Here is a 23,184-nt window from a genome sequence, read left to right on the forward strand (position 1 = left end):
TTTTAAAGACTCTTTTTACCTTTTCTTTCCCTGGGTTTGAGACCGGTCTCCTACTGAGCCTTTAGGCTTCTTTTATTTATATTTCAATGCAAGCCTGGACTGAGATCTGGAAGGATCTAACAGGTTTTAACAGAAACTTTGTGTCTAAGGCATTTTAGCCATCTCATCAGGACAGGTTGGATGTTAAAGAAAATTATGAGACCTTATTTTTCATTACTTTTGAGACTGAAGCTACTTTGCTAAGTTACCCTTCAGGGCTGTCGGGAGGGGGAGTCCAGAGAAGGAACCTTTGGGGTCCACCCGAGAGTAGCCCGGGCCGAGAACCCCCCAGTTGTTCCAACCCTTCCTCCACCTCCGCCACAAACACACAACAGAACCAGATATAGACGGGCGCCAATCTCTGATCCACCAATTGAACCCCATCAGCGCCCTTACCGACGGAGACTACCAGGCGTCCCTGGCTCTCCTTCCACCCTTAGGGCGTCCCCCAGGGCTGCAACCTGTGGCCCCCCAGGCACGTCTGCCGGCCACTGTCCGGCCCCTCTCACGAGTCACCAAACGGTTGCCACCGAAACCAAAAGCGCGCTCACAGAACCAGACCAACTAACAAAACACAAGACAAAGACAACTTCGGGGTACCCCTTCTTACCTCCAAGGTCGACTCCGCGGATGAGGGGGGCCATCTTACCCCGGATGAGCCCCCAAATGTAAGGCCCCCCAAAAGAAAACCCCAACTCTGTCCCATGGATGGATGGCAACCCCAATCAACCGCAGGAGGCGTCACTCGATGCAAACCGCAAGAGGTGTTTATTCCAGTGCGCTGGGACCCAACTCGAGGAGTCGAGTCGATAATCGCCATTCTAATTGGGGTGAGATGGAATCTTAGGGTGGTTTTGATTTGCATTTCTCTTATTACTAGAGATGTTGAACATTTTTCCATATGTTTGTTGATTGCTTGTAGATCTTCTTCTGTGAAGTGTCTGTTCATTTCCTTAGCCCATTTGTCGACTGGATTATTTGAATTCTTGGAGTAGAGTTTTTTGAGTTCTTTATAGATTCTGGAGATTAGTGCTCTATCTGAAATATGATTGGCAAAGATATTCTCCCACTCTGTAGGCACTTTCTTCGCATTGCTGATAGTTTCCTTTGCTGAGAGAAAGCTATTTAGTTTAGGCATATGTCTCTAGAAACCTGTTGATGTCTTCGAGGTTTTCTGTTTTGTTGGAGTATATATTTTCAAAATAGCTTCTAATTATATTTTGTATTTCAATCCTGTCTGTTGTGATATTTCCTTGTTCATTCCAAATTTTAGTGATTTGGGTTTTCTCTCGTCTTCTCTTTGTTAGTGTGGCTAAAGGTTTATCAATTTTGTTTATTTTTTCGAAAAACCAACTATTTATTTTGTCAATTTTTTGTATTGTTTCTTTTGTTTCAATTTCGTTGATTTCAGCTCTGAGTTTAACTATTTCCTGTCTTCTCCTACTTTTGGAGCTGATCTGTTCTTTTTCTAGGGCTTTGAGCTGTAGTGTTAGGTCGTTTATTTGTTGAGTTTTACTTCTTTTATTAAATGCGCTCCATGAAATAAATTTCCCTCTAAGTACTACTTTCATAGTGTCCCAGAGATTTTGGTATGATGTTTCTTTGTTCTCATTTACCTCTAAGAATTTTTTAATTTCCTTCCTAATATCTTCTGTTATCCATTCATCATATAATAGCCTATTGTTTAATCTCCAGATGTTGGAATAGTTTCTGTGTTTTACTCTTTCATTTATTTCTAACTTCAATCCATTATGATCTGATAGAATACAAGGTAGTGTCTCTATCTTCTTGTATTTGCTAACATTAGCTTTGTGGCATAATATATGGTCTATTTTAGAGAAGGATCCATGTGCTGCTGAGAAGAAAGTGTATTCACTCTTGGTTGGATGGTATATTCTATAAATGTCCATTAAGTCTAAATTATTGATTGTGTTATTGAGATCTATGGTTTCTTTGTTCAATTTTTGTCTGGAAGATCTGTCCAGTGGTGAGAGAGGCGTGTTAAAATCACCTAGTATTATTGTGTTATGGTCTATTTGGTTTCTGAAATTGAAAAGGATTTGTTTGACATACATGGATGAGCCACTGTTTGGGGCATAGATGTTTATGATTGTTATATCTTGCTGATTTATGCTTCCCTTAAGCAGTATCAAATGACCTTCTTTATCCCTTCTGACTAACTTTGGCTTGAAGTCCACATTATTGGAAATGAGGATGGATACTCCAGCTTTTTTGCTGAGTCCATGTGCATGGTATGTTTTTCCCCATCCTTTCACCTTTAGTCTATGGGTATCTTTTTCTATGAGGTGAGTCTCTTGCAGGCAACATATTGTTGGGTCTTTCTTTTTAATCCAATCTGCCAGTCTATGTCTTTTGATTGATGAATTCAGGCCATTAACATTCAGGGTTATTATTGAGATATGGTTTGGTTTCCCGGTCATTTGGTTCATTTTAAAAATTTTATTTATTTATTTGTTTGACACAACTTGGCTCCTCTTTTATTTGACAATTCCTTTAGGATAATTCCTCCCTTTGCCGATTTGCTTCTTTGTTTTTCAGCTCTTCCTCATGGAATATTTTGCTGAGAATGTTCTGTAATGCTGGCTTTCTTTTTGTAAATTCTTTTAGCTTTTGTTTATCATGGAAGGATTTTATTTCATCGTCAAATTTGAAGGTAAGTTTTGCTGGGTATAAGATTCTTGGTTGGCATCCATTTTCTTTCAGGGCTTGAAAAATGTTGTTCCAGGCCCTTCTAGCTTTTAGGGTCTGGATTGAAAAATCTGCTGATATGCGTATTGGTTTCCCCCTGAATGTAATTTGGTTCTTTTCTCTCACAGCCTTTAAAATTCTGTCTTTATTTTGTATGTTAGGTATTTTCATTATAATGTGCCTTGGTGTGGGTCTGTTGTAATTTTGTGTATTTGGAGTCCTATAAGCCTCTTGAACTTGATTTTCCATTTCATTCTTCAGATTTGGGAAATTTTCTGATATTATTTCATTGAATAGATTGTTCATTCCTTTGGTTTGTTTCTCTAGGCCTTCCTCAATCCCAATAATTCTTAAATTTGGCCTTTTCATGATATCCCATAGTTCTTGTAGATTCTGTTCATGATTTCTTACCATCTTCTTTGTTTGTTCAACTTTGTTTTCAAGGTTAAATATTTTGTCTTCCATGTCTGAGGTTCTGTCTTGCAGGTGTTCTATCCTACTGGATATGCTTTCTATGGAGTTCTTAATTTGGTTTATTGTTTCCTTCATGTCAAGGATTTCTGTTTGGTTTTTTTTCAATATCTCTAACTCTTTATTGAAATGATCTTTTGCTTCCTGTATTTGCTCTTTTAACTGTCGATTGGTGCGATCATTCAGTGCCTGCATTTGCTCTTTCATCTCATCGTTTGCTTCCCTGATCATTTTAATTATGTTCAATCTGAACTCCTTTTCTGTCATTTCTTCTGCCATGCTGTCATTGGGTTTTATTGATGTAACATCTAGATTTGCTTGCAGCATTTTCTTTCCTTGTTTTCTCATATTGTTCAGATATCAGTGGACCGCTGAGATATTGCAGATTTCCTTTATTGCCTTACAGTGTCCCTGAAGATTTCTATATATATCCCCTCTTAGCCTTCAGTAGGCTGAAGTCTTGGAGGATGTTGATAATGTGGTGCTCCACAAGGAAGCTGCCTCTCTAGGAGTGGTGGCCTTCAGGTGGGGTATATTCCCTGCTAGTGGGCAGAGGTGCCTCCACTTGTTGACCAATGGTCATCCAAAGGGGACCTAGGCTGCGGGCTGAGGCAAGGCCTGTTTGGGCCTGTGTCTCTGGTTTTACCGTCCTTGTGGGGAAACTTCACCCAGCAGGGAAGACTCACCCGGTGGGGAGGTCTCGCTGGTCAGTTCCCTCCTCGAGGTTCCCTTCAATTTACAGCTACCACCTGGGCTGGGCTGCCTTCCTCTGCAAAGTTCCCAGGGGCCCGGCCCTACCTCCTGGGCCTGGGAGCCTCACCCTTCGCAGATGAATCTCCTTAGGCTGCCCCTCCTCAGAGAATCTGCCCGCAGTCCTGGAACCTTCGCTCCGCCCCTAAGCCTGTCTCTGTGTGGCTCTTCCACCAAGAAGCCTCCTATATCCTGGGACCCTGCTGTGCACCTAATCACCTGGCTCTGCAGCCCCTCCTCTGAGCAGCCACCTGGGGCCCCGTATAATCGCTCTGAGTCCCAGAGACCCGTCACACGCCTCTTCCTCCAGACATCTGCCCAGTATTCCGGTGGGGTCACTAGGAGTCCAAGCAACTCACTGCATGCCTCCTCCTCCCACCGACCACCTGTAGCCCGGGGGCAATCAATCACTCCGAGTGGAAATGACCCTCCCTGTTCCTCCTCCTCCTCCAGATAACCCCCCGGGTGTTCAGGAGCGGTCACTCTGAGTGGCTCTGAATCCACGTGACCCCCTGTATGCGTCCTCTGGGCAACCGCCCAGAGCTCTGGTGCGGCCACTCGAGACCAAGCGACCCACCATGCTTCTCCTCCAGGCAGCCCCCCTGTGTTCAGGAGCGGTCGCTTTAAGTCCGAACAACTCACCAATCGCCTCCTCCTCTGAGCAGCCGCCTGGAGCTCTAATGCAGTCACTGCGAGTCCAAACGACCCGCCGCGCTCCTCCTCCTCCTCCTCCTACTCCTCCGGCAGGCCCCGGTGTTCAGAAGTGGTCTGAGTCCAAACAGCTCGCCACGCAGCCCCTCCTCTGGCAACCGCCTGTAGCTCTGGTATAGCCACTCTGAATCCAAGCGGCCGTGCTCCTCCTCCTCCTCCTCAGGCAGGCCCTGGTGTCCTGAGTCCACACAGCTCTCCTCGCCGCTCCTCCCGTAGGCAGCGTCCGGAGTCCCAGTGGTTGCTCCGAGACCCAGCGCTGTGCTGAGCAGCCTCCTCTCCGATGCTCCCAGTTGTCCGAGTTCACTGCTCCAGCGGGGGGAGGGGTGTCTCGCCGGCAGTTCTACTTCACAAAGTTCCCTGCGTTCCGGGACCACCGTCCTATCCGGGACGCCTCCCCAATGGGAGAGACTCACCCGGCTGCTTTGAGTTGGTCCCAAGTCTCTCAATTTCTCCTCTTTTGAATCCTGAGTCCTGGAGCAACATGAAATGCAGCCACCCTCTAGGCCGCCATCTTGAAACTCCTCTTTTAAGCTTTCTTATGATTCATGATGATTCATCATAAGGACTTTTAATCATTAGGATTTTTAGCCTACTTTATGAATGGAGTGTTTTCATATTGTCATATCATTGTTTGTATCAGTATTAGTTTTTATCATTGCTATTGTTTATCTATAAACAGTACTTTTAACATTTCTATATTATTACTTATTAGTTTTTCTTCCCCTTTGGCCATTTTAGAAGTGGTCTTGAAACAGGCCAGAGGATGCCCCCCCAACTCCCCAGAAAAGACCCTTGCCATAATTAAGCTTCTCTTGTCAGATCATCAGGATGTCTGCAGAGGTTATTGTGGTGGGTAGTTTTCTCTTTTTTTGCAAATGCCAGGTTAGCACGCAAAAGGTGTGACAGAGTTATTAATCTGTAAGCTTGTTGTACAAAAAGATATTATTTCTGTTTTCTTGCTAAAAAACTTGTGAAACCTGTGTCTGGTCTAGAGGATAGAATAGAAGGTACTCGTGTGAATCCCCAAGCTCCCTCCCTCTCCCCCTTGGGTATAAAGATCAAAGAATTTCCAGCATCTTTGTTCATCTTTGTTCTTAGGTGAGAGCCACCTCTGAACCCTCCAGTCAATAAACCTGCTTCTTCTGGTGTCCAGCCTCTTCTGTCCTACTTTAGTCTTACTGTTAGGTTACAGTGTTTCTTACAGAGAGATTTAAGCACAATGACTGACTTACAAATTTTGGACCAGAATGACAATTTTGGCTATTCTTCATACATTTACTTAGTGAGAATGGGAAACATTTGGGACCCTTTGCCTGGGAGAATGGAAAATGTGGCCCTTGATTCACAAAGGCCTATATGTTTACTTACTTAATATTTTAAAAAAATGTTACTGATTATTTACAAACTCATGATCTTAACTGTGTACTATATACATGTTTCTAAATATAGTTTAATTAATTCTCATGTTAACCCTCTGAGGTGAGCATGATTTTTATTTGTAATTTGCAGTTAAGAAAAGAGAAGCACAAAGCGGTACAGTAAATTGACCAAGACCACAGGCCCCAAGTTGAGCATCAGTTTTGAATCCAAAGAGCCTGGTGCTGGAGTCTGTACTGTTAACCAGTGTGCTATTCAGTCTTTCTTTCTTTCTTCCTTTTAAAAATATATTTTAGTAGTACATGGGCACAGTGCCTTTTATTTATTTATTTTTATGTGGTGCTGAGACTCGAACCCAGTGCTTTGCACAAACCACTGAGCCACAACCCCAGCCCCGTATTCAGCCTTTCTTAATGCCACATTATTCATTCCTCTTAAGAGCATCATTAAAAACAATTATGTCTGTCCGAGGAACTCACATTAGATTTAAAATGATGTATTCAAAAACTGAAAATAAAGCTATTTTAATTACCCACGTCCAGTAGTCGTAGAAATTGCATTTGCTGAATAATGAATTTGTGTATGATCGGTTCCACTAGGACAAAAAGCCACTGTTTTTTTAAAAAAAATTCTAATTGTTGCATTATAATTATACCTAAGAGTGGAAGTTGTTACATATGTGTACATGCACATGATATAACAGTATAACGTGGTCAGTATTGTTTCCCAGTATTTTTCCTTTCTTCACTCTCTTCCCTCACTCTGGTCCTTTCTTCTATCTCTACTGGTCACCCTTTGATTTTTATGTGAGACCCCTGACCCCCCCCCCCCCCCCCCTTTTCCTTTATCATCTCTAGCTACCACATGTTAGAGAAACAAACAACCTTTGACTTTCTGAGTTTGGCTTATTTCACTGACATAAATCTCTCAAGTTCCATCCATTTTCATGCAAATGATATAATTTAATTCTTCTTGAAGGCTGAATGAAACTCCATTGTATCACTGAGCTTGAAACAGATCTTTTGATAATGGACTATCTTCACATCACAACTCTAAGTTTTCCAATGTCAATATTTGTGGACTTCTTTTTTTTTCTTTGCTATGCTGGGAATCGAACCCAGGTCCCTGCATATGCTGAGCAAATGCTCTACCACTGAACTGCATCCCCTGCCCCCTTGGTTGTCAGTTTTCAGAAGTTGTTTATTATATTTATCACAATTAGAATGTTTCTGTATTGTTACTTTCAGTGTTTTTTTTCCCCCTTTGCACATTGTAGTGTTTAGTTTACCAATAGTGTGTTATAGTTTAACCAATCTGATTAAAATCAAAACATCAGCTGGCAGTTTTCTTGAGCAGTCTGTTGATGTTGCCATCAGCTCTCACCTTGGTAACCTAGTGGCATGTTGTATTTGCCATGCTGATGTGAGCAACTGGCCTGGTAAGAAAAGTGAGGAAGAGTCAGGTTGAGCAGCAGAGAACTGCTTCCAGTAGCAGAAATGTTATTCTTTGGGCTGGGTAATATTTATCATGGGGGACTGTTTGGAGCATTGTAGGATGTTTTCAGCAGCATCCTGGCTTTAACCTAATAGATAGGAAGTCAGAGGTCCCCTGGAAGACAAAATCATCCCACCTACCCTCACTGCTGTGTACATGAAAGAGGGTAGATCTGTGTATGAGAGAGCTTTCTGTCTTTAATGAAATACCTGAAGCAGGCTACTAATGAAGAAAAGAGGTTTATTTAACTCTTTAAGTCTAAACGGCAGGGCACAGGATCTAGGGAGGCCCCTGTGGTGGGTGGTATATAGATAATGTGGGAGGAAGCTTCACATCTCAAGTCAGGAGGCAGAGGAACTGGGTGGGGCCAGGCTTGCTCCTTTTATAACAGTCCTTTCACCAGAACTCAAGGTTCCCCAGAGAGGTACCTGATCCCCGAGTAGGGCCTTCAGTGACTTGAAAACCTTCCACTCTTAACGGTTCCATCACCTCGATGCTGCTGCTCCAAGACCAAGCCTCTAGTACATGAAATTTGGGGAACCCCTCTGACATCCAAACCATGGCACCCAGCAACTGTGCCCCATCCTTCTACCACGGGAAGCTGTAACTTAATAATCTCAGGACTGTCAGCATTTAAATAAAGTGTCTCACCAAAAAGTCAGATGTTGTTGCTGACAGGTATAGGACATAGCACAAGAGGGACAACAAACCTGATCTGTTATCTGTTACAATCCCACCTTGTCCTTCCCTCCTACTTCTGTTCAAATGCTCCCTGTTTTAGAGAATTAAGTCAAAAGCCACATCTCCAATAAGGCTCATGTAGATAAAAGCTATTTGTTTCTCTGGTGTGTATGTTGTTTTTATGAACTTTTAATTATGTAAGTAAAATTAAGTTCATTTAAAAAAATATTAAAACATTATTTCCAGCCTTCTAGTAAGTTAAAGAATCTGAAAACCCTCCTGTCACATCAAAGCATATCTACAATACAGTAAACCTTCTCTTAACTATATAGCCAAGTACAAATGAATATACAGCCAAGGACAAATGAAAGTGAAGACAATTTCCACTGATCAAATAGGTAACCAGAGCGTCAAGCCTCCAGCTTGATGTTGTGTTAGGTCTCCTTGTGTCTATGGCCAAGGTACTTGAGTTTTAAGAACCACAGAGATATAAAAACAAGCTTGAATCTGTATAAGGAGAGGAGAGTAGGAACTGGAAACCCCCAGAAAACTGATCCTTTCCTGGCTACAAACAGTGGAAGGTTTGACCTGGCATCAGCTGACAGCTGGGTGAGGCATCAGCTGACAGCACAAGGAGATGACATGTTGGTGACATTCTTTGTTTTGACTTTGTTCTGCATTAAAAACAAAGGCTCGCATGACTATCAGCTAAAAATAATACTAAAAAAATGTGAACGAAACCCCCCAAACACCCAAAAGATTCTTCTGTTTATTCAAAGATATGGGCCTGCCCTGGAGGGCGTTTAGATTACAAACTTATATTACTTGCTTTACAAGCTGACAAATAACAGAAAACGACCCCCGACTGGTGCTTTTTCCACAGGAAAGCCATGAGAAACATCTATGGAAGGACACACTGTCCACTTGGCTGTGCAGTCCATACTGAGAATATGACCCAAGAGAAACACATAAAGCAGCAAAGCAACCCCTGGACTGTGAGCCAGCTGAGAAGCAGTAGACTAGATGTTCCTGAACTTGACATCATAGAAGTGGTAGGTAGGCACACAAAGGAGGAAATGTTAGAAATATGAGAAACGTGGGAGATGAGCATTGTACTTTCCAAACAGAACCTTTAGAGGTAAAAGTCATAAACCTGACAGACCTGTCAAAGCCCTGCCACTACCCCGCACTTCTATCACTGTTCTCTCCCCTCTGTCACAGGATGACCTGTGTTCAAAGTGTGTTGCTTTTCCTTGCTGTGTGTGTGTGGTGTGTGTGTGTGTGTGTGTGTGTGTGTGTGTGCGTGGCACATGCATGGGCGACCATGAAAACTATTCAGTATTGTTTTAGCATATCCTACTGTATACGCATGTGTATGTATACAGTATATACACCATGCATTCCTGTTTTATGTACATCCAGCAGTCTTCCCTTTGTCAGAGGGGGATATTCCAAGAGCCCCAGTGGATGCCTGAAACCACAGGCAGTAATGAACAGTATATGAGCAGTCAGTCTTCTCTATCTATGGGTTCTGAATCTGTGGATTCAACCAACTAAATCTGTGGACTCTGAAATATTCAGGAAAAAAAAAAAACACATATAGAACTTGTACAGCTTTTTTGTCTTGTCATTATTCCCTAAGCAATGCATTGAATAGCAATTTACATACAATGTACATTATTTGAGGTATTATAAATAATCCAGAGATTAAAGTGTGTAGGAGGATATGAATAGGTCATATGCCCTTTTAATGTAAGGGACTTGAGCATCTATGGATTTCAGATTCTGAATTCTTCATAGATTCTGGGGGATGATGTCCTATGATTTTCCCTATATGTACATACCTATAATAAAATTTAATGTATAATTTAAACATAGTAAGAGATTAACAATAATAATAATGAAATAAAACAATTATAAAGAAATACTGTAATAAAAATTATGTAATGTCATTCTCAAAATATCTGACTGGACTGTACTTACCTTTCTTCTTGTGATGATGTGAGATGGTAGTTAAAGGAAACACTTTATGGCTTCTCTTTGGGATATTCAAATTCCTAACATCACTGCTCTTGGCCTTTAGAATCATTATTAAGTGAAATAAGACTACTTGAGCACAGGCACTGTGAGATGCTGTGACAGTTAATCTGATAACGAAGATGCCTAATGAGTGATTAATAGGCAGAAAGCGAATACAGTTTAGACACGCTGGACAGAGAGGCTGATTCATGTCCCTGAAGTCAGGTACAAAGTGGGGTGATGCGAATTTCATAATACTCCTCAGAATGGCATCCAATTTAATACTTATGAATTGTCTGTTTCTGAAATTTTCCATTTAATATTTTCAAAGTAGGTAAATGAAACCATGGAAAGCAAAATCACAGATTTGGGGGACAACTGTATGTGCATATATCTGCAGAAATTATATAATATTGCTTTGTATTTTAAAATATTGATGGTATATCTATCCCTATCTATTTTTCTGAAAGTTTCTTTTTTTCTTTCACCATCAGTTCTTGGAGATCTAGCCATAATATATATGGATGTAGCATGTTTCTTTTATTTGTATGTACAGTGTAAATATACCAGTTTACTTAGGCATTTTTTTTTCTTGATGAATTTGCTTATATACTTTTCCTATTATAAACCATGTAGAAATGAACACCCTATGTATATTTCCCAGGGTATAATTATGAATGTTCCTGTAGAAAAATTACCACAAAGTAGAATTGCTTTAGAAATTACATTTATTTTTATCTTTATGGACACTTCAAAATTGCCCTCCAAAATATCTGCACAGTTTGCCTCTTACCCCACCCATATATTTGAGCATGATTTTCCTTATATCTTCACTAACACTTGATAGTTTCAGACTCTTTAGTCTTTGCTGGTGAGTGTGAGAAGCTGTAGCACTGTTGTTTTAATTTGCATTTTGGAGTTGGACATGCTTTTGCCTTCATGAGTGTATGCTTATGTTACTATCCTTCACCAGTTTTGGTTTTGGTCTTGGTTTTTAAAAATTGATTTAAATGAGGACAGTCTAAATTTTGAAGACTGATTTTGTCTGCACTTTTTATGGAAGTTGTAGATATTTTCTCCCATTTGCCTTATTACACTTATACACTGTGTTTTTTTTTTTTTAATTGTGAAAAGATTTCATTATATGTTTTTTTCTATTATTTTCAAGTTTTCACTCTTCACTTTTTAACCCTGTGGGAACATAGTTTTATGTTTCGGGTGTGACAGGGAACTAATTTATTGTTATTATTTTGTGTAGCTAATAGTGTCTCAACTCCCGTAACTGATCAGTACTTCTTTTTCCTACATATCACCCTAGTTAGAGTCCAGATCTCACATTGTTGTTTCTCAACTGTTTGAATATTTTTCAAGCTACCCAAAGTAAGAAATAAATTTTACCTGATGTACTGCTCACATGTTCACACACACAAAAACAAAACATTCATCAAACAACACCTACCTCTATAAGTGTGCTACACTTTGATAATTTTTCTTGCTCTTCCAACCTATTAAAAAGCAAATCTGGTCATAACTATGAAATTATTTCCTGACTCATGAGTAGGTTTTGACTTGCAACTTGAAAAATTCTGCCTATTTTATTCCATTAATCTCTTGATGTTTCCTGCCACCATTAACACATTAATATTAGTTTTTAAAACACATATTATCTTTATTTTTTTAAAAATAGATTTTACTATTTCTTGGATTTTTATTTTTTCATTCAGATGTTTTAAAATAAAGTAACTTTTGGAGGCCTGGGATGTAGCTTGGTTGGTTGAATGCTTGCCTAGCATGCACAAGGCCCTGGGTTCAATCCCCAGCACCACCAAAAAAAAAAAAAAAAAAAAAAAAAGGTACTATTTGGATTTTGACTGATTCTCCCTTGAATATGTAGATTAATTTTGAGGAGAATTGAATGCTTTTGCAATATAGTAGTGCCACTTGTGATTTAGATCCCATTTGATTTAGGGTATCTGCTATAGTTAATCTTAATTGTATTTACTTATGTTTGAATTGTTATCTTCTCTGCTACCAAGAGCAATTTTTAATTTACCTCTGTATCACACATAGCATATAATAGTACTGAACAAATTTGTTTTGGCTGATAACTGAATCAAGTGTTTGAGACATAAACTTCTTATTCATTTCCTGCATATCTCCTTAAATACTTCGTGCCTAGAATTTCTCATTTACTTCCTGCAGCAGCATTTTTGTAAGTCTGAAACTACAGTCTAAGGCAAGGTACCTTATCTCTCTAGAGAAGTGACTCAGTATTTTAAATTCTATATTCCAGGAGCCACTTGCTTTATTAAAATTGGTTCTGCAAAAATTCATCAAGAGCTGGGTTTACAGTGGCGAAGAGGGCAGACATCTTTCTGTTGCTTTCCCCCAATATCTTAAGAGTTTGCATTCCAGTGGGCAGAGGCAGTGAATAAATAGGTAGACAAATTAATTAAAAAGATAGTGCCAGGTAGTGTCAAGTGCAGGGAAATAAATCAAAGGTGGTCTGAGAGAGAGTGACTGTGGAGAGCAAAGTTAGAAAAAGCAGGTAGGGAAGCCCTGTTTGAGAAGGAGGCATCTGGGCGTGTACTAAAATGCATATTTCTAAGCCTATAGAATCAAAATCTCTGGGAGGAGGAGACCTGGGTGTCTGCATTTTGAGAATTTCAGAAGTTGATAGCCTGAGACATAAGCCATTTGTCTGGGTTGAAATCTCCAGGACAGACATGAATCTGCAATCACCTGCAATTTGGATACATTCATTATCAAAATAATGGGTCATGCTGTACATTAGATATTCATGAGTTCTCCTGTTGATTTGGTGAGTCCTAAGGCCTCTGTGCTTAAGTATTCTTCAATGAAATCCAGTTGTTTTAAAATCTTTTCCCCCTGTGATATATCCAGGGTGGGGAAAGAAGACCAAGGGATGAAGAAGCCAATTTTGAATGCTTTCTATACCTGAGTCCAGTCTTAACTCATCATAGTCCCAGACTTACTAATTTTATATAGTATGTATGTGTGGGGTTCTACTTAAGATCTCCCCAGATTTATTACTAAATTAGTCCTGCTACTAAAAGAATTTTGAAAGTCAATAGAAAAAATTCATTTCAAGTTTAAATAGTGCCTTGTGTTGGGGAATCTATAGATAACATTTTCATTTGCTGTTAATTCTTGTATCATTTGAAAGTGAAGGTGTGGTGGTGCATGTCTGTAATCCCAGTGACTCAGGAGGCTGAGGTGGGAAGATCACAAGTTTGAGACCAGCCTCAGCAACCTAATGAGGCCCTGTCTCAAAATAAAAAATAAAAAAAGGTCTGGGAATGTGGTTCAGTGGTTGAGTGCCTCTGGTTTAAATCCCAGTAGCTAAATAAATAAATAAAAAAAAAATGGTATACAAAATGGTTTCGAAGTATGGAAAAACTTTCCATCAAGATAGAGAAGGCAGAAGTTGGAGGCTAGTTATGATGGCATGAGATATTCTTAATTTGTGAATGCAAAAGAGATGGTAAAATATAAAAATGTGATTCATAGCACCAGGAACAACAGAGGAGCACTGGCTATGGGTGGAATGTACAGGGCAGGGGTGGGCCATTTGGTGTCCTGTACTGCTGCCCAAGTCTAGATCTTGCATTCCCTGTACCCCCACATGTAACCTCAGAACTTGCCTTTTAGATGAGCTGAACAGGTTTTATAATTAACACCTTGCAGAATTTGTTATGGGGACCAAATATTAAAGGTGTTCTAGATTTTTGTAAGCACCAAATGACAGAATTGCTATGGAATATTAATCACTAACTGGAAGAAAGCACATTTAAAAACAACCATTGTAAATCTTGACAGGTGTGTATAGCCTGGGTTCATAATCTCAACCATAGACGTAGTCTATACCCTGGGAAGCAGGAAATGATTTTTCAAATAGAGTTTACTTAGCAGAATTGAGGGGAAGACTGGAAACCCAAGTCCTGGAAATACCAAGGACCTAAGGAGGGCAGACAGTAAGGAACACTAAAATAGTCTAGCTAGGGTATTGCTGTTGGTACTGTACACTCTTGATATCAGTGCCTAGAATAGAGGCACACAGTAGATTTTTTTAAAACCTTTTTTTTTAGTTGTAGATGGACACAATACCTTTATTTATTTTTTTTCAATTTATTTTTATGCTGAGGATCAAACCCAGTGCCTCACACATGCTAGGCAAGCTCTCTACTACTGAACTACAACCCTAGGCCCACACAGTAGATTTTTAATAGAACTGTTACATGGATGGGTAAATGAAAGACTTGTAGTAGATGTGTAATAAATAAGTGTTGGAATAAATGGATGAATGAACAGTGATGCACTGTGATTGCTGTACTATTATTATTATTATTTTTGGGGTACTTGGGACTGAACTCAGGGGCACTTAACCTCTGAGCTACATCCCCAGCCCTATTTTGTATTTTATTTAGAGACAGGGTCTCACTGAGTTACTTAGCACCTTACTTTTGCTGAGGCTGGCTTTGAACCCTTGATCTTTCTGTCTCAGCCACCCAAGCCACTGGGATTATAGGTGTGCACCACTGCGCCCAGCTGTATTCTTCTTCTTCTTTTTTTTTTAAATTAGCTCTTTTTAGGTATACATGACAGTAGAGTGTATTTTGACATATCATACATACTTGGAGTATAACTTCTCATTCTTGTGGCTGTACATGATTTGAAGCTTCTCTGGTCATTTATTCATATGTGAACATAAGGAAGTTATGTCTGATTCATTCTGTTTATCCTATGATTGCTGTGTTCTTGCTGTTGCTACTGTGATTAGTTTCTCCCTTCTGCCTTCACTCCCAACTGCAAAGCCCTGGGTAGGTGGATCTGATTAGTGAGGAGGCCTAGACCTGGAGGGTACGAAGGAGGAGTATCCAGCCCTAGATGTCCACACACGAGTGCAGGGCTTTCCTTTTCTCTGTACCCCATGGAGTGGAAGGTTGTTGAGGTTCCAGTCACCCAAAATAGTGATAAAACCCACTGCTACAGTGTTGGATAACTTTTGTGTTAATTATTTGGAAATAATAACAGCACACTGATTTGCTCTTAATACAACAATGTAAACATTTGCTGTATTTTTCTAGGAACTGATATAAATAATGCTGTAATGTTCTAGTCTTTATGCTATGGAAAGACATGTTTGATTATTAATGTTATTTCTACAAATCAAATATTACATTGTTGAAAATGAAGAAATATGCAGTTTTGAAATTCAAATAGAACTGTGTACCACCATTTCCTGCTTTTCTTTGAAATGACCTCAAATCAGTTTAGTCTTTTACAAAATATTTCAGAAACTGAGCATGTTTCTACAGTCTTAGAAATGTAGTGTCATGGATGTTTTTGCAAAACTTCGAAACAGCAGAAATGCATTGCGGTTATGCAATATTCAGGAAGTTGAAATGTTGTTTGTTGAGTTCATGTTAGTTTGTTGGCTAACCACAAAAGATTTTAATGCGAGTGGTTGAACTTTCTATGTGTTTGTGATGCTGCGATGACTTGACAGGAAGGAAAACAAGCTGTAGAAATATTAAAGGAAACTGTGAGACAACAATTAGGCTCAGAAGATGGTCTGGCACTCAAAAAGCCTGCAATGTGGTTTAAATCAGGTAAAAGAGGATTTAGATGAGGGTTTTGCTGGGTGAATGTTTTAAATATATTGATGGTGCCAGTCAGCTCTCATCCTGTTCACATTGTTCTTTGCTACATTTTAAGGTACAAGTTAGTTTCATCTTCTGTTAATAGTTCTTACGTTTAAAATCTTGGTTAAACAAGGTGATGAAGAAGTTAATTTCATTGTCAAGAGAATTTCCTGTCATCAAGAGTGGGTCTGTACTATTGGTTAGGAGAATCTGAATCTAAATTTGAGATTTACCACTGTCAATATCTTGATGTGTCATCCTAGACAAATAGTCAACCTCTCTGTGCCTCATCTACAAAGTTGGGATGATAACCATAATACCTTTGAGAACTGTTTGAAAACTAAATGATGCAATCAACATATAACTCATAGAGGAGGAAACGTTTATTTTGGTTGGTTTCAGAGGCCTTAGTCCATGATCAACAGACTCAATTGCTCTGAGTGTGAGGTAAGGTAGAATATCATGGCAGAAGGGCGTGGCAGAGGAGAGCTACTCAGTACTTGGTGGCTAGGAATCAGAGGTGGTGGGTGGGAAGGGACTGTAGAGATCAGCCCTTGCAGGGGATACCCTCAGTGTCCTCCCTCCTCCAGTCATGCCCCCACCTGCCTACCGTTACCACCCAGTGAGTCTTTTGAAATTATCAACCTAACAAATGGATTAATCCACTGATTAGGTTACAGCTTTCATCATGTGATCATTTTACCTCTGAACCTTTTTGCATCAACACAGGAACTTTTGGGGGGTCCTTTACATGCAGACCACACCAGGAGCATCCACTGAACAATCCCTATATTATATCACTAGTGCTTTTTCACATGGTATCATTTTCTATAGTGTGATGAAAATATACATGGTCCCATTTTACAAATGTGAGAAATGGGACCAGTAAGGAAATCATGGTATTCATTTCATAGAGACTTGGTTTTGCAAACGAAAGGTGTCTAATCAGGGCAGTTAAAGAAATCTGAGTTTTACTTTTATAAGCACAACTTGGGTATTAGAAAAAATAGATAAAGGAAGAGAAACTAGCCAAGAAAAGTTAAGAGATCATTTGCCTAGTCCTGCTGAAAGGTAGTGAAGGCCTACAATGAGGAAAGTTGGAGAACACTGAGAAAATTTGGTTGACATTTCAAAGGTGAAATTAACTGAATCCTATTGCATATGAGTCAGGGTTAGGGGTCAGGAGAAGGGAAGGCTAGTGGTTCTCCCTTGGAAATACTAAGTTTGAAGTACCTATGGGATACCCAGGATGAGATACTCAGTAGACACCTGAACCCTTGGCCTAGAGATCAGGAAAGAAGTGAAGTCGTGAATATGGCTTAGAGTCTTGCACATAATAGGTTTTAGATTGTTGAATTCAACTCAAGAGTGTCAATTTGAGAAGTAGACCATAGGACAAAATCCCAAGAAGCACCAACATTTACAGAGTATTTGGAAGAATTTGATGTGGCTATCAGAATGTTTAAAATACACTAGTATAGTGAAACAGAAGTAAAGTAAAGGGAATTACAAGGAATAGATTGTCTCTAGCAGTATTTGATATTCTGTAAACATGAAATATGTAAAACATGAGTTCTGCAAAAAGGTCATCAGGCTGAGCAGTTAGACCCTTTTTAAACTAACCGAAAGCATTTCTTTTGTAATATGGTGAGTGAAGACTCCAACATGTCCTATATTGAAGTGGGAATACAGGTGAGATCAGAGACTGTGAAGTTGATTCATTTGAAGAAATTGACAATACAGTTGTTCTTTTTGGCAGATTTTTCACCAAGAGATGGAACTAAGTTTTAAGCATACCCCAGAGCTAAATATGAAATGAGGGAAATTTATAGATAAAAATCTCAGGACCAAAACTACTGTTGACCCTAAAATATTTTTCTCGTAACTACTACCATGTGTAATTCCTATCATGTGGTGAGCACCCACCCAATACAGTAAACTGTGTAAATTCCTGCAACTTTACTTACTCAATTTTTGCCCTATATGTTTGGCTCTTGTTCAGGTCTTTTCTACCTTGGCTTTTCTCTTTGAGAATAAAACTCCGTTCAGCAATTTTGCAGTTACACAAGCAGTTATTCCAAGCGTGTGCTCACAAAGCACTTCACACTGGCTGTATTTCCCTGGTTGCAATCTTTGCACCTTGCCATTGCTTGAGAAAGCATTTTGTGCAGTTTAAATGTAATTAAGAATGATAGGACTTTTCACTTAAGTCCTATTTCTTTTTCTTTCTGTACTTTGGCCCTGCATTTCACAAGAATGCACAGGAGGGACTTGGAGATTGGTATATGTGATGCAGTGTGCCTTTGCCCTTCCCTGGTCCTCAGAGGGACGGCACTGCTCTGACATGTGTGCACTTGCTCCCTTGCCTGTCTGTTGTGTTACCCAGGCGTGATCAATACCATGTCCCTAAATATTACAGTTTCTTTTTTTTTTTTTTACTTTTCTCATTAAAAAAGATGCCTTATTTTTAAAGTATCTTATTATATTCAAGTTTCTCAACATGATTGTCTCTCCAGTTTTTAATTTGTCTGTTGAAAGAAAGCAGGTCATGTAGCATTTTTCTCACAATCTGAATTTTCTTGAATCCCATGATATAGGTTAAGATGTTCTTCCATTCTCTGTATTTCCTGTAAACTGGGAGTTAGATGTAGGGACTTGTGTCAGGATTCCCCTTCCCCCTTCTAAACAGATGGCTGCCCAGGTGGTGAGGTATCATTCTGTTTTTGAGATGACGGCAGCAGTTGATACAAAATGCTGAGATCCATGATTCCCTTGGAATTACAGCACCACTGGGTTATATTTATATGTTTCCTTTATTAATTTATTTATTGGGTGGAATTCTTCCTCCTTGACTATTTGGTCAGCCAGTGGTATAAGCTGATGTCAAGGTACATGCTTAATATTTTTTACTTTAACTTAACCACTATTCAGAATTAAAGTTGATACTATAATGTCCTCTGTAAATACAAGTGTGTGTGTGTGTGTGTATAAGTGTGTAAGAGACAGAAAAGATGAAGAGTGGCTCCTGCCACCCTGACTCTACTGGTTAATAAAGCTTATCCTCACCGTATTGGTCAGAGGTCCTGAGATCTCAGCTGCAAGACTCTGGGATGAACAGGGTTGGTCCCAGCCATCCCATCCTTGTTTATGACAAGTGAGTTCTGAGTGCTTTTGGATGCTCTGTGTTTAGGCAGATAAGTGATTTCAGGAACTCAAATCCTTGCTGCTCAAAATAATTTTTTAATTTTATTGGCACGTCCTGGGACTCCTTTAATATATATGCAGGTGTGTACATATGTGTGTATATGTCTGTTTTCCCTTTAAGATATAACACCTCATGAATTCATACTGATGTTTGGAATTAGGGAGGAAAAGCTTTTCCTCATCCCTTTTAAATTCTGCTAATTAAATTGATGAAAGGCAGATTAGCAAGGAAAAAAAAAAGATTTAATTATGTATGTATAGTAGTTCACAGAAACGATGTGACTCAAAGGGCAGTTAGGAGGCTGGGGATGTGACTCAGTGGTAGAGCATCTGCCTGGCATGCATGAAATCCAGGGGAAAAGAAAGAAAGGAGGGAAGGAAGGAAGGAAGGAAGGAAGGAGGGCAGTTAGAATTTCAGGCTTATTTTACATTTAAAAATTAAAAAAACTTAACTGACATATAATAATTGCATATTTTTTAAGGTATAGAGTGATATTTAGATATAAGTATACAGTGTTTAATGATCAAATCAGAATAATTAGCATATCCATCACCTGAAACATTTAATTTCTTTGTGTTGGGAGCATTCAAAATCTTCTCTGCTCTTTCAAAATATGCAATTGATTGTTGTCAACCTTAGTTTCCTGTTATCATGTATAACATTCTAAGTTATTCCAGTTATTCCAGTTGTATCCCTGTACCTGTTAAGCATCTCCACCTGCCTCTTCCCCACCCTCCTCATCCTCTGATAATCCCTTTTCTACTCTGTTTTCATGGGATCATCTTTCTTAGCTTACACACATAACTGAGATCGTAGGGTGGGTAAGTTTCTGTGCCCCACACTTCACTACACAATGTCCTCCAGGCTCATCTGTGTATCAACAAAGGAAGGAGAGAAGAGAAAGGCCACTTATGGAAAAAAGCAAGATTCCTTCTTGGAAAGATAAGGCAGCCCTTGGGAGAATAGATAGCAGACATGATGGTTTTGTGGCAATGTCTGTTCACATGTGAATGGAGACTTCTCTAGTGATGAGAGTTATCTTCCTTGGTTGCTCCTGGGAGGGGATTTATGACAAGTGATTTCTTCTGAGTGCTTTTGGAGGCTCTGTGTTTAGTTAGCTAAGTGATTTCAGGGACTCAATCCTTGCTGCTCAAAAAATTTTTACACTTTATTGGCACATCCTGGGACTCCTTTAATATATGCAGGTGTGTACATATGTGTATATATATGTTTTCCCTTTAAGATATAACACCTCATGAATTCATACTGATTTTTGGAATTCAGTTAAAATTCAGAACTACAGGATGCCTATGTAAATTCTATTTTTTACATCTATATCTTTATCCAGCCACTACAGATTCTTAAGAACACCAGAAATGACAGAATATAGCATTTCAGTGCAATCCACATGACGCACAAGGTATTCTTGTGAAATGTACCAACACTCTGTTTACTGAAAAGATTTGAAACAGGCCTTCCAGTCGCAACTTACTAGTGTGGGTTGGTGTTTACAGTTGTCCCTGGTCCCACACTGTCAGAGCATATGGAGTATATTTTTTAGTACTCTCTTCCCTATATCCTATTTAGCTATCATGATTTAAGGAGATAAATATCACAGCCTTATGCTTTTCTGATTCTGTTAATGTATCAAAACTCTCTTCAGTTGTGCCTGTGAAGGAGCATAAGAAAGGTAACCAGATCTATGTTGACAGAGGAATAATTCTTCAAACAAAGAAATAATTCTTCAAACAAATGAATGGAATGTTGATAAACTGTTCATAGAGCACTGTTGAAAATTAAAAAAAAAGGTTTTATATATTAGATTTCCCTGCACATGTACCTTTTAAGTTTTGTTTTCTTTCATGACTTGTAGAACAGTCCAGTATGCCAGTGGAAAAAAATATCACATTAGAAAGGCCTTCTAATATGGAACTCACATGCCACTTCACAACATCTGAGGATTTGAATTCAATAAATGTTACTTGGAAAAAAGGTGATGAGCTACTTGAGAAGAATAATTATCTCATTAATGCATCAGGAAACACCCTGTATACCCAATACACGTGAGTATACAAGATTTTTAACCTATGTTGCTAGCCAGAATTGGTTTAATTCTAAATATTTTTACTGACAGAACATTCTTCCTTTGCAGTTATTGAATATTATGCTAATATTCTAATTTGCATGTTTACAGGATTATTTCTATTTTAAAAATTTGATTAATGTTTAAGTCTTCATTTTCATTAAGAAGTATTTGAAGAACTAAGCCTGTATTAATAATTTGAATTACCTTTAGGTTTACCATCATTAATAGCAAACAAATGGGAAGTTATTCCTGTTTCTTTGAAGAGGAAAAGGAACAAAGGGGAACATTTAATATCAAAGGTCAGTATTAATAACTCGAGAAATAATAACTTCAGCATTATGTTCTTAGGTTTCTAAATCCCTGTTTTTAAATTATTATTGCAATAATACACATAAAGAAGTTGGGGAAAAAAATGACATGCTTTCCATTGACTCACAAAGGTGACCTTGAAAATGTCTTGCATTCCCCAATTCACTCCCCTTTCTGCTTCCATCTCCTACTCTAAACACAGGTTTTACTTCCAAAGGCCAGCCTGCTAGGTTTTCATAAATCATATTAGTCTTTTAATTTATTTATTGAGTTAGCCCTCTAAATTTAGAGCTTTTATAATAGTCCTCTAGATTTCTGAGTTACTGTGCTCCCAGGTTATGAGAATATGGCTTGGTGTTCTATACCCCTGGCTCCAAGACTTGTTATTTTAGAGATCCATAAAATTTAAAAATAATATAGAGATGCACAAAGGCTTGAGTACATTTTATATCATCAAGAATGGACCTTAAAAATTTGGCCATGCATCACTTAACAGCAGGATATAGTCTGAGGAATGTGTCATTCAGTGCTTTCCTATGGCAACATCATAGAGTGCACTTACAGAAGCCTTTAATGGTTGGCCGGAGATATACCTGTGCTCTGTTGTGGAGCCGGTGGCTCCTAGGCTAGGACCCTGTAGTGCAGTGAACATTGTAGACCATTGTAACCAGTGGTAAGAATTTGTATAACTAAACATGTAAGAGATACAGTAAAAATACAGTACAAAAGATCGAAAGTGGTCTGCCTTTGCAGGGCGCTCCAGTGAATGGAGCCTAAAGGACTGGAAGTTGCCTTGGAAAGTCAGCACATGGGTGGTGAGTGTGTGTGAAGGCCTGAGACTCTGCACCACTGTAGACTTTGTAAACCCTGCACACTTAGGCTACACTAAATTTATAAATGAAAATTTTCTTTAATAATAAGTTGTCTTTAGGTTACTGTAACTTTCTACTTTATAAACTTTAACCATTCAAAAAAGTGTTTTGACTTTTCTAATAGGCTAAAACATAAACATTATACAGCCTTGCAAAAGTATTTTCTCTATGCCCTTATTCAGTAAACCTTTGTATTTATTATTTGTATTTTTTCAACTTTGTAAATGTTTTTGTTAGAAACTAAGACACAAACACACACGTGAACCTGGACCTGCACAGAGTCAGACTCACCATGTCCCTGTCCTCATCTCCACCTCTTGTCCCACGGACGGTCTTCAGGGGCAGCGACACACAAGGAGCCGTTGTCTCTGTGGTAACAGGTCCTCTTTCTGGGACATTCCTGAAGGACCTGCATGAGGCTCTTCTAAAAGAGGAGTCCCTCTTCAGAGATCTGTCCATAGTGGTTTGTTTGTTTCATCATATTTGTTGTAAATTTTAAGCAGATAACGCATCATGAATCCTCTTCTTTGAATGAAAACTTTTTCCTCAGGGTTCAAGCTTGTAAACTTTTTCAGGGAGCTTTAGTGTTCTGCTTCTACTGAACATATCACTTTGGCTTTTCACGGGAATTCTTCCTTCTTTCCTACAGTTTCTTTTTCTCTCACCTCTTCCTAAGTTACTCATTCACTAGGTGATAGGAATTTTTCAGCTCCATTAAAATCTTCTGGGAGCACCATTGTGTATTGGATTCATTATTGACTGAAATGTCATTCTATGCCACACAACTGTATTCAA

At 39.1% G+C, this 23,184-nt stretch overlaps 1 protein-coding gene across 1 annotated transcript in view; it reads left to right on the top strand.

Moving 5' to 3' along the window:
• The window catches only part of EMB (embigin), a 61,204-nt gene that overhangs the window by 17,216 nt on the left and 20,804 nt on the right, over positions 1-23,184 (top strand). Inside the window, 2 exon segments of the mRNA XM_079145937.1 lie at positions 20,996-21,185; positions 21,419-21,507. Coding sequence (XP_079002063.1) covers positions 20,996-21,185; positions 21,419-21,507 — 279 coding nt within the window.

This window comes from Sciurus vulgaris (assembly GCF_902686455.1).
Source record: "Sciurus vulgaris genome assembly, chromosome: 6".
NCBI lineage: Eukaryota > Metazoa > Chordata > Mammalia > Rodentia > Sciuridae > Sciurus > Sciurus vulgaris.